Consider the following 12,799-nt stretch of genomic DNA (forward strand, 5'->3'; position numbering starts at 1 on the left):
AAACTGCCAATGAAAAATTCTTCTGAACATTCATTAATCTTAGGTAATTACAATATTTAATAACAGGTTGTTAAAATCAAAAGTTGCAACTGTGTTATTTAATGAGCTAACATGAACTAAGACGTGTATTTTTTAAACAAAGATGAATAACTTCTGTAGCAAATGTAGCTATTGCTCATTGTGAATGTTACTGCATTAACTAAGGTTAACTAATGAGGTCTTATTGTAAAGTGATATCTATTGGTCTTTATAGTTCTTTTGCACTTTAATCTGTGTAAAACTTTTAACTTTATACAATTTCTGTATTGCTCTATTGCATTTAAATGTTCAGTTATTTTGTTATGAGAAAAAAGTTATTAAACCTGTTATACTGTATTATGACAGCACTTTTTTAAAAACTAAATTTAAATACCGTGATAATACCGTATACCGTGATAAAAGCATTAGCAATTAATCGCAACATGAAAATTTGATACCGGCATATCCCTAGTCTCAGACAGTACTCGTATCCTTCCATGATTGTCCTGAACTCTATATGGATCAGCGTGCACAGGATTTATTTATTTATTGAAAAATCCTTTATTATTATTAATTGTAATGATTACAATAGTAATAATGATATATTTTTAAGAATAGGATCCTTTTAAACCGTAATGTAGTTTCCATGTATTTTCAATCTGTAGGCGCTAGCAACGCCATGGTCGAGGGTTTGATTCCCAGGGAATGCATTAATTAATAGAATGTGCAGCTTGAATCCCATGTCACTTTGAGTAAGTGTCTGCCAAATGCTTAAAATGTTACCTGCTTTTCATTTTATGTATGTATGTATTTATTTACTTATATTCACTTATTTATTTTTATGTACTAATTTACTATTTTATTCATTTATCCACATGCAAAATCCTGTTTATTATTATTATTACTTTTAATATTTATTTATTTATTTTGTATTAAGTTTTTTTTTAAATGCATTCTTTTAAATAGTAATTTTGTTTTTGTTTTTTACTCCTGTAAATAAATTATGTAGGCAAATTTTCCATGTGCCTCAAACTAATTTAGCCCAACTTTTTTTTATTTACTTCCTTAATTGGATTGCTTTATCATCTTAGCCTGTATTCAACAATCACTAAGATGGAAATGTTTTGTTTTTGTCGTCATTTCCTTCCATCCTCATTCATCGTGGTTGCAGGAGCGAGCAGTTCTTCGGCAGCCCGGGCGACATGGCCTCCTCAGCCGAAAGCATCCGTGAACGGATGAAACTAGTGGAGGAAAAGAGATTCCTACAGGAAGAGGCGGAGCAGCGGCTGGATGAGGAGGCTCTGGAGGTGGGGGCCAGGGAGAGTTGAGAACCCCATACTCTCTTGCAGGAAACGTTGCAATCGGCAGCGTGTGCATCTCGCTGCTCTGCCGGCCCGGTCCAGAAGTGACCCCGATCACCCGCCGTCTCTGTTGTACTCCACCTCACCAAGCCATCTTAACTTACCGAGCGCAGTTAAAGATAGTCTTCACAGGCTCGTGTTGCATTGCCTGTGTGGACAGCTGAATACTAAATCGACCACACTACTTTGAACTCTTGCCTCCCTACAAAGCTTTACCTTACCTGTCGACTCTTTCTCCTCCCAGTGAGGCACCTTGAGCTTGTAATGGTGCTACTAAACCTATAGAATGTACATAAAGCGGCATCTTTACCCCATTTGTACCTGGTGCTCTAGATTTGTAGGCCTTTCCTGACCGTAAGCATTGTATTTTCTATTTCTTTCTTTCAGTTGCTTTCTGTTGAGAATTACCAAACCTGCTCTCTTGTGTCAGTATAAATGTCCATCCGCAAGGCCTTTTGCTGAAATGACTGAAGATGGTGTTTAATGTAGAACTGGTATTGGAACAGGACATGACAGCACATCAGAAACTGAAGCTGTTGTAGTTCAAACATGAAGGTATAAACAAAGCAAAGCTTTAAGTTCCAATGTAGAATCGATGTTTAGAGCTTTGTTTTGACAGTAAAATATGACATGGAACGATGTTTCATCTCATAAATTGTCAGTCTAATGCGTACGCTGCTTGCATATGGATGCATGTCATAAAATATTAATTCCATATTTATTTTCCTTTTTTTTTTGTACCTTGCGTACCATTTAAACTGTATGATGCTTTTGCCATTTTTAAAAGCTATAGTGTATTTTATGAAAATATAAGTTGTATAAAATGAAGAAAAAAAAATTTCGCCATAAGTCAGGAGAGGAAAGGCTGTCTCTTTTACGACGTCATGAAGCTGGCAGGTTGTTACAGTTTACAGGACTTTGTTACTGTATGTATGCTTTGCATAAATGCACCCTTCAATAAACATGGGCAATATTGTGTTTCTTGATTTTTGTCAGTGCCTTGCCAAATAATTAGCTGTATTTAGTTATTGTGCATTTATGCATACTTTGAGGACAGTAAGATTTTTTTTTTTTTAAGTTTTGAAAGAAGTCTCATGTTCATCAAGGCTGTATTTATTTGATCAAAGATGCAGTAAAAACTGAAATATTAAAATTATTCAGATTCTTCAGAAATCATTCTTATATGCAGATGTCATGCAAGAATGTCAAGAAGCATTTCTTTATTATCAATGTTGAAATTGTTTTTGTGGAAACCATGACTTTTTTTCAGGATACTTTGATAGGTTTTTTTTTTGGGGGGGGGGGTGGCTGCTGACTGGTTTGTGCAGTAAAAATATTTTTCAAAAATCTTCATGCATATTGCATGAACCTCTTACTTGTTTTTGTATTAATGGTTTCTTATAACTTCCCAAGATGCCAGGCTGTAAGTGCATAAGTCAGGCGGGTCGTTAGTTGCCCGAGGCTTTGCTATTTGCTTACATTCTCTCTGCCCTGTGCGGCGTTTCAGGAGAAAGTCTTTGTCAATTTTGTATCATTTTAGACGAGGTTAAGATATTTATGTACTGAATATTTAATACTGCATCAATGTTTTACTCCAGACTTAAGAGGCTCATCTCAAACTCTTGCTTTCTGGTTATTTACAGGTTCTAAATGTTCCACTTAGTTTGTATTGGAAATCATTGACGTAATTGGACATTGATTTGATCTCACTAAACCTGTCCAAAACTTGTTTTGGTCACATTTCACCTCATAAATGTTAAAAAATGTTTTTTTTTATTGCAATATTAATGTCAATAATTTTAAGTCATGTTCTTAGAGTTTTAGGCATCACAGCAAAAAATAAAATTCCTGTGAAAACTCAACATTCATCTTTATATTCTAATTTCATAAAGATGCAAAAGGTCTTATTTTTATATTAGGGTGTCATGTTTCCTGAAAGCTTAGTCACAGAGTTTTGTGATGACTGGCCTGAGAATCAGAGTTCTGTCTAATAATAAACTTGAGTTTATCAAGGTCCCTGACAGATGGCATGGGTGTCGTCCGGGGCCACAGGGCCCTTCTCAGTTCTGCACTGCCCGTTGGTGCTCTCTAAAAATCTGTTGGATTTTTCAGCTGTCTCAGCAGCTGCCGCCTCTGTGCTGGTTTTGAGAGGACTGCTGGGATGTCTGGAACAGTGGAAAAAGACAGACCTTATGTGGCAATTTCCTGGAAATCTTTATAGTAGTTTTTAACTGCCAACCTTTTAAACAGTTCCCAGTCGTTGCAGTGGATTTCTTCACTTAAGTCTAAATTTGATTGAATAATAAAAAAACAAGTCTTATACTGGAAATCACATGGTCATAGTAATTCACTCATGGAAACCCTGTTTAATAAAGGGTATTATAATACATATTTTTGTCAGTTCTGTACAGAGCCTGTAGATTTTTTTCTTTCTGTTTTACCAAAAAGCTCACAATGATCTTCAAAGATGAAATATTGTGTCTACAGTCCTCACCATGTTCACTGTAACTGGTGTCCTACATTGTAAAATCATCTGTGTAAAATGCTGATTGATTATTTAATGTAAAATGCAAAGCTGAATTGCTCTTCCAATGCTGCCCTGTTGTTATAAATTTCCCCACTTTATCTCAAACATTTCCTCCATCAGGCTTTGATAGGAAGACCCCATAGGAGGACCTCAGGATGTTCTGCAGACACTATTGTCCTAAATGGAAAAGACAACATTACTGCAGCAGTAAGTATATGTGGTGTGATGCTGATCTAAAGGGAACTTTTTCCACTGTTACACGGTGGTCACAAGTGATTTTTATTTTAGGAATGCCCATATTACAGTATCTGTATCATTTTATACAGTATAAAATGCCCATATTACAGTATCTGACGCATATCACTGAAATATACTACTGTTCAAAAGTTTGGGGTTGGTAAGTTTGTGTTAATGTTTTTGAAAGAAGTCTCTTGTGCATCAATGCTGCTTTTATTTGATCAAAAAATACAGTAAAAACAGTAATATTGTGAAATATTGCAATTTAAAATAATTTGGTGGCAAAAATGAATTTTCACCAGCCATTTTTCGGTCTTCAGATTCACATGGTCCTTCAGAAATCATTCTAATATGCTGATTTGTTGCTTAAGAAATATTTCTTATCATTATCAGTGCTGAAAACAATTGGGCTGCTGAATGTTTTTGTGGGCACTGTAACACATTGTTTTTCTTTGATGATTAGATCAGTTTAATAAAAAAAATTAAATTACTCTTCATTGTCATTCCAAAGCTCTTTGACTTTTCTCTGTGGAACATAACAGAAGAGCTTTTGACGAACATTGGTAACCAAACTGCTTTGGTGGCCATTGATGTCCATTGTTCACACCGAGACGTTTCTCAAAATATTCATAATTGAATGTTCTGCGGAAGAAAGAAATGGATACAGGTTTGGAACAACATGAGAGTAAATTTTCATTTTTGGTTGAACTATTCCTTTAAGGGTTTAGGAACTGTTTCTCTTGGGACTGGTCACCATCAGAGAGTCTCTCTGGCCTTTTAAGTCCATTATGCTGTGGTTGACTGATACACATTAAAATCTGCCACCTTCAAATGACCTTTTATTTGTTGATTTATTTTAAATTGCTTGCAATGTTACTGTGTTCGTATTATTGTGCATTTGCATAAATCTATACTAAATAACTGTATGAACAGCATGTAGGTACATAAATATTGCACATCTCAGAAATACTTGATTGTTGTGATTGTGTATCCATCCCTTATTTTATGCATCTCCCTATTGTAGTTGCACATTGTTGTTCTTCGGTGGAATAAAGTGTTAGAAAGAAATATAAGGGATTTCTAAAAGTAGTTATTTGAATAATTTAGTAGCCATTACATTTAATAGGAAGGAACGTAATGTGGCTTTCCGGTGGTCTGTGGTTTGGAACATGCATTTAAGGACAGAACAGGCATCTTCCATTATCATTTTAAACATGGAAAGATGCTGTGCAGGGCACACTGACAATGCCTTTCTGTCATTTCTTACCATTTAATTTAATGACAAAGCATAGTTTCAGTGGAAATAATCTGATAGGATTCGTTCACTCAGAAATGAACGTTCAGTCATTTCTTTTCCCTCAAATTGTTCAAAACTTCTATGACTTTGTGGAACAAAAAAAGTATCTCTGTTTCCACAAAAATATTAAGCAGCACAACATTGATAATAAGATACGTTAGTTTAGCCTTGAGCACCAAATCAGTATATTAGAATGATTTCTGATGGATCATGTGACACTGAAGACTGGCGTAATGATGCTGAAAATATAGCTTTGCCATCACAGGAATAAATAAAATTTTCAAATATATTGAAAATAGAAAACAGTCATGATAAAATAAATGCAGCCTTAATGTTTTTGAAATAAGCCTGTTTTGATCACTAAGAAAATTTTGACAGCTTTTGTGCTATATTCAAAGTGTTTTGAAGCCGTATATCCTTCAGTGAGTTGCATCAGTCAGATGATGAAAATCTGATCAGTCTCATTTGTGAGTGAATCATCTAGACAGGTTTTGTGAATTGGATCATTGAAGAGATTTGACTAGAATTAAATTGTTTAAGAATAAGATATTGCTTTGCTCCTCAAAGCATCAGAGAAAGCTAGAGCAGATGCATGATTTTTACAGTGACTTTTAGTACTTTTCAGTCATGATTTATGTGCATCTCAATAAATTAGAATGTCATGGAAAAGTTCATTTATTTCAATAATTCAACTCAAATTGTGAAACTCGTGTATTAAATAAATTCAATGCACACAGACTGAAGTAGTTTAAGTCTTTGGTTCATTTAATTGTGATGATTTTGGCTCACATTTAACAAAAACCCACCAATTCACTATCTCAACAAATTAGAATACTTCATAAGACCAATAAAAAAAAACATTTTTAGTGAATTGTTGGCCTTCTGGAAAGTATGTTCATTTACTGTACATAAATCATCACAATTAAAATAACCAAAGTTTAACAAATTGAGTTGAATTACTGAAATAAATTTACTTTTCCACGACATTCTAATTTATTGAGATGCACCTGTGGTACTTGAATCGACTATGTGCTTTTTTTGTCATTTTGACATGAGACTAAATTACTAAATAATAGCTAAATGGTGAGCTATTTCTCTAAGTGTATAATTGTTTCCAATATGCTCTATTGTGATGAAAAGCAAAGGTTAGCTGGTGAGACAGACAAGCAAGGGGAGGGGAGAGAGCAACAGACTCGCCAAAGCAACCAAACAGGGGGTGTGTCAAATGGCTCTCTGCACAGTGTGATAAACTTAGTGGACATTTCTATTTTTAACATGCCTCTCTCTGACCTGTCAACATAGACAGCTGTATTTGCACCATAATGTTCATTCAGGCTAGTGGTCCCCGGTGGAGCCTGCAAGAGCCCAGCAATGCTGAAGGACCTTTGAAGGGTTAAAGAGTTTACCGGCAGTGCAAGTGGATCTTTGATGTGGACGTGGGCTGTGTCACTTTAAAAACCCAAGAGGACTTCCCTCTGTTTGGGTTTAGCCACCTGTCGGGACAGTTGTGGACTTTTGAAAAGGGGAGATTTGGATTACAGCAAGAACCTGTGTGTACTAAGCTTTGTTCTGACCTTTCTGGTTCTTGGACGTGTGGACTTGACGGGAGAATGTCCAGTGAAGGTGATGCTGGAGGTCAGCCTTCCACAACAACAATCAGCACAGTAGCTGTACAGGCTGGAGACTCGCAGATTGTTGTAGCAGTGCTGAAGGTAATTGAATTTGAACTATTCTGCTTTACAGTGCAAAGCTTTATGTAGTCTGAACATATGAACTGAATGTTTGTCACTGGAAATGTAGTATATACAGTTTTAATTATTTCAGTTGCGTTACCGTGCAGTTAATCGGAACATTCTTTGGTGATTGAGGTTGACTTGTACACTCTCAGAAAAAAAAGGTACAAAAACTGTCACTGGGGCGGTACCCTATCAAAAGGTACACTTTTGTACCTTTTAGGTACTAATATGTACCTTTAAGGTACCAATATGGACTCTTTAGGTACAAAGGTGTGCCTTTTGAAAAGGTACCGCCCCAGTGACAACTTTTGTACCTTTTTTTCTTGTAATAAAATTCTCAAATATAAAAGTAATTTAGTCACCTCCATGTTGTTCTTCTGTGGAACACAAAAGAAGAAATTTAGCAGAATGTCCCAGCTGCAGTGTTATTGTAGTATTATTATTATAGTATTTATTTAAGTTTTAGCTTTTATTTTTATATTTTCAGTTGTCACTTGAATTTTAGTAATTGTATGTGCTTTTGTAATCTTTGTTTTTCTATTAAGCCTTTTATTCCAGTTTTAGTATTAGTCATTTTAATACTTCAATTGAAGCATTTCCAATAAGTTGCCAAAGCAACATTTAATTTTTTTCATTTTAAGCGTTTTTTTAATCTAATATTCTATTTTATTTCATGATTATTTATATTTATTCAGTTACTAAAATGATTTTTAATAGTTTAAGAAATTTTAGTACAAATACATTCATTCAGCTTATTTCAGTTAGTTGCCAAGGCAGCTTTTCAAATTTCATTTTCCATCTAATATTTGTATTTTATTTATATGTATATAAAATGTATTTTTAATTTGCATTTATATATTTGACAACCAAAAACAATGACAGATTTTTAATAGTTTTAGTTTAACAATAACAACACTGCCTAGCTGCTCTTTTGGACTGGGACTGAATTTTCATTTTAAGGGTGAACTATTTCTTTCTTGATAATATCTTTGAATGAATAAAACTGTACGGCTGCATGCAATGTTGAACTCACAGTGAGATCTTCATTGCTTTATCCAAAAGCACCGCTACAAACGTGGGAGCAAACTGCTCTCACCAGTGATGTTATGGGCACACACCTCAAGTTATTCAACAGACACTTGGCTTTGGCTATCAACAAAACCTTATTGTTTTTCTGTGAGAGGATTCCATGGAATGTGAATATTCCATAATGCCTGATGCAGTGACTTAATGTGGAGACAAAAACAGCTGTGAGAAAAACACAGAGCTCTGTGATGGTCCAAACTCCTCATGGCCTGAATTATTCATAATGATTCTCTGTGACCAGTCATCCTCATGTCTAGGTTTAAGAATTCTGTTATTGTCTAATGTACGCTTGCTTCTGCTGTTGTTTCAAGGAATAGTTCAGCCCAAAATGAAAAATCTGCCGGGTTTTTTTTACTTCTCCTATACACTCCTAATGTTGTTTCTAGCCTAATGTCTTAGGCTCTGAAAAGTTCCATAAAAGTATACAATGCTTCCAATCCTCCAAGTGTTCGTAAGTCATTTGACAGGAGGCAACAGTGAATTTAAGTTATTTACTGACAATCTTCCCTCCACCAGAGCTATCAAATCTCATTTTTATACACATATTACTCCTATATATGTGTTGTAGGTTTGACATCATTGATTTTAGGTTTAGTATTCACCTCTTTCTTTGTTTATATGGCTGGTTCTTCATACACAAAGCAGTTAATGCATGTTAGTATTAAAAACCACCAGATGCCTGCAACAGACCCTGTAAGCAGCCTTAATGTATACTGAAATGATAATTAGCCATCAGTCCACATACCTTAAACTGTATTTTTTGCAGTTGTTTAACAAACATGGCAGCTGTGGCAGCTCCACATTTCATTCACTCTCAGAATGGCTCTTCCCGTACTTGCAAATCGCAATGCGATTTTAAGATCAGCACAATTTGCATGCCAAAGTTTGCATTGGGACTTGCAATTGATCGGATGAGAATTCACTGAGGGAGCTTTGCATTGAAATCGAAGTGCTCTTTGGCCAGGGGCCAGTGGGGGACCTTTTTTTCAGTCTTGTTTACAGTCCGTGAAATGCACTTGAGGCTGGATAAAATATACAAGAGGTGCATGTGCAGAAGCACAGCTATACATTAACAAGTTCTCGGGTGTGTGGATTGCGTGTGTGTGTGTGTGTGTGTGTGTGTGTGTTTGTTTGTTTGTTTGTGTGTGTGGTTTTTTTTTTTTTAAGTGTGGCGAGCTGGTGCATCTACAACTGACTGAAGCACAACCCAACCTGCTGGAGATTGGAAACAACCAGGATGAGACCAAAAAGCTTCTAGAGGAACATGAGCAGCTCCTTGCCAAACTTAAGGTAATCTCTACTGTACCAATGCAAAATAAAAATGTTTTGATCTTAAAGCTCAATAGCTTATAGTACCGTATAGTAGTAGCTTATGTACAGTACCAGACAAACGTTTGGACACACGTGATCTATAAATCCTTTTTTTTTCTTTTTTACTTTAAAGCTTATTCTGAAATGCTTTAAATTAGTTTTGTAGACAAATATAAATTGCTTGTGAATCATTTATATCAGTAAGAGTTTTTTTTAGCACAAAACCAGCACATTAGAATGATTTCTGAAGGATCATGTGACACTGAAGATTGGAATGATGGATGTCAATTAATCTTTGCCATCACAGGAATGAATTAGATTTTAAAATATTTTAAAATAGAAAACAGTTATTTTAAATTGTAATAATATTTCCCAATATTACCGTTTAAAAATCTTGGTTTTTCAAAAACAATAAAACTTGCAGTCCCAAGCTTTTGAACAGAAGTGTTCAAAATTTATTTTTTATGTTTTTATTTATTTATTTATTTATGATGAGTTACACCAGAGTGCATCCAATAGTATATGTGAACTCATTAAGTATTGCACCTCATAAAGTTTCATGAGAGAAGGGAATTTAGACAAATGCTGGGGAATTTAAAAGAAGCTAAAATATAGTAAAGTTTTGATCATTCCTAAACTTTAGTTGTGTAATTTTGTAGTGTTGATTACTTTTATTCTGTTTTATTTTATCCTTTATAAAGTGAAAAATAGGAGCTGTTTTCAAACTTTTGGCTAGCATGTATTTGTATAGTTGTATGCTTTACATATTAAGTGCAATATCCATCTCACAGAACCATGATGAGATGATTTATGGGATTTCCACAGATGTTTTTTTGGTGCTGTTGTTGGAGGCATCATTATAGCTCCTGAACTTTAATGCCTCTTTAAAACCCACCACTCTGTTTAACTTCAAGGTTCTTCAACGTTTCATTTGAGTCTTTGAAATACAATTGTTATAAATCTGCTCTGTTTAGTGGGATGATTCCATTCACGATGAATGTTTTGAAGTTGAATTATAAAGATATTTGCAGGGTAGAAATAGAAAATTGAATGAAGAGGAATTAATAACAGATGTTACACATTTTGTACACTTTTATATTGCCAGATCCAAAAAGCTGCCGTTACATCAGACATATGACACAAAGCGATGCTGTCAGACCTTACAAGGAGAGTTCCTGGCTTCTTTCAACTGCCTTCAAAATATTGATTCAATCACACAATGATATGCTATAGAAGCATTTCCGTGCTATATTTTAAAGTGGAAAACATCAGAGCTGCTATCTGACCAAAAGTAAATACAGACTCAGAGTACAGCCTTTAATCAGAACAAAATCCTCTACCACAGTTCAAATGTATTGCACATTACCAAATATTTCATCATGTACTTATGTGCATCTGCCCACCAGACGTGTCTAATCAGCATGGGAGCTGCTTCTTGTTTACAGTTTAAATAAAAGTAAGCGCTGTGTACACTTAACATGCTAGGGCACGGTGTTATGTCTGTTAATTGAATTTCAATTTTACACAGAAAAATGAAGGAGGTGTGTGGGCTTTGCTGGAGGAGGCTGATAAAACAGCAGCTCAGAAGGAAGGAGAGGAGCTGGTTTACAAGGCCATGGCGGTCTCTCTCAGCGAGGCTTGGAAAACACTGGTGGCCCACCTGGAAAAGAGGAGATCACTCCTGATCTTGGCATGCCATTTCTTTGAGTGTGCTCTGGAGGTAATGTTGTTTCCTATAGAACCTGCCGAAGTACTTGAACCATCAGAGACTCGCTGTAGGAAAATGACAGTTGTTTAATGCCTTATCGTGAGGAATGTCATTTATCTTCTGGTATTGTAAAAACATGCTGAATTCAAAACACCCTCCCCAGGCTAAAAAGTCATTTAATGTAGCTTAACTACCAAAACACAGCATGGTCAGGTGTATATGTGACCCTGGAGCACAAAACCAGTCATAAGTAGCACGGGTAAATTTGTAGCAATAGCCAAAAACACATTGTATGGGTCAAAATTATGGATTTTTCTTTTATGCCAAAAATCATTAGTATATTAAGTAAAGATCATGTTCCATTAAGATATTTTGTAAATTTCCTACCGTAAACATATTTTTGATTAGTAATATGCATTGCTCTAAGGACTTCATTTGGACAACTTTAAAGGCGATTTTCTCAATATTTAGATTTTTTTGCACCCTCAGATTCCAGATTTTCAAATAGTTGTATCTCGGCCAAATATTGTCCGATCCTAATAAACCATACATCAATGGAAAGCGTATTTATTCAGCTTTCAGATGATATATAAATCTCAATTTTGAAAAATTGACACTTAAGACTGGTTTTGTGGTTCAGGGTCACATATAGTTTGTCACATTAATCAGAAAGTGTCTCAATACTTTGTTTTGCATTTTCCTGCGCAAAATTAAAACAAAGTCAGCAGACTGTTCCCACAAAAAAGCAAGCAGCCTCCTATTGAGAAAGCAGCTTCCTGTTTGTCAACGAGGAAAATCCATGAAAAACATAATTCTTGATCTCGTGGATTCTTATTGAAATGACTGGATTTCTCCCATGGAAATTAATTTTTTGTATTATTTATTTACTTGTTTGTTTGTTATTATCATGATTTACTTAATTTTTTTGTGATGTTTGCTTTTTTATAGGCTGTTTTTTGTTTTTTTCAGACAAAGCTGGTTTTGCTGGTTTAAGATGGTCACCCTGACCAGCTAAAAAGTCAATTTAAAACTAGCCAAGATCAGCTAAGTCCTGCAAAGCAGCTTTATTTATTTTTTTAAAGCAGAAAATGCACAGAAAAGTATGTATTCAAGTACCTTCAGGGGCCAATGTGAATAACAGCAGTGAATTTTTGTAATTTTAAAAGGCCATTGTTATAATTTTGCTTGAGAATTGTTTGTGCTAGGCTTTTTTTTTTTTTTTAATAAATTGTTCTTTTATTAGATTTTTTTAAATTAAATAATAGTAAATGACAATAATAATCTAGAAAAAGTGCATGAAACCATCTAAAACCAGCCAAGGCAGTAGAAGCAGAAAATGTAAAGTGTGGCTTAAGCATTCAAGTACCTTTAGAGGCCACTGTACATAACACCAGTGCATTTTTCTAACTTTAAAAGCCCATTGTTATAATTTTAAAACATTTTCCAAACATTAACATAATTATTTTCATAACCAGTGGCTTTTAAAAACTATTTAAAAGGAAACATACAATAAATAAA

At 34.8% G+C, this 12,799-nt stretch overlaps 2 protein-coding genes across 2 annotated transcripts in view; both read left to right on the plus strand.

Annotated features, from left to right (window-relative positions):
* sestd1 (SEC14 and spectrin domains 1) overlaps positions 1 to 2,423 on the plus strand; it is a 47,239-nt gene extending 44,816 nt beyond the window's left edge. The window contains exon 19 of the mRNA XM_016293874.1: positions 1,190 to 2,423. Coding sequence (XP_016149360.1) covers positions 1,190 to 1,346 — 157 coding nt within the window. The 3' untranslated portion in view covers positions 1,347 to 2,423. The remainder of the gene's footprint in view (positions 1 to 1,189) is intronic.
* A 4,456-nt stretch (positions 2,424 to 6,879) lies between these two features.
* Positions 6,880 to 12,799, plus strand: part of ttn.2 (titin, tandem duplicate 2) — a 195,235-nt gene continuing 189,315 nt past the window's right edge. Inside the window, exons 1-3 of the mRNA XM_016293855.1 lie at positions 6,880 to 7,152; positions 9,430 to 9,552; positions 11,102 to 11,293. Of these exons, the coding sequence (XP_016149341.1) occupies positions 7,051 to 7,152; positions 9,430 to 9,552; positions 11,102 to 11,293 (417 nt within the window). The 5' untranslated portion in view covers positions 6,880 to 7,050. The remainder of the gene's footprint in view (positions 7,153 to 9,429; positions 9,553 to 11,101; positions 11,294 to 12,799) is intronic.

Source organism: Sinocyclocheilus grahami, unplaced genomic scaffold, assembly GCF_001515645.1.
Source record: "Sinocyclocheilus grahami isolate Dianchi unplaced genomic scaffold, SAMN03320097.WGS_v1.1 scaffold308.1, whole genome shotgun sequence".
Classification (NCBI taxonomy): Eukaryota; Metazoa; Chordata; class Actinopteri; order Cypriniformes; family Cyprinidae; genus Sinocyclocheilus; species Sinocyclocheilus grahami.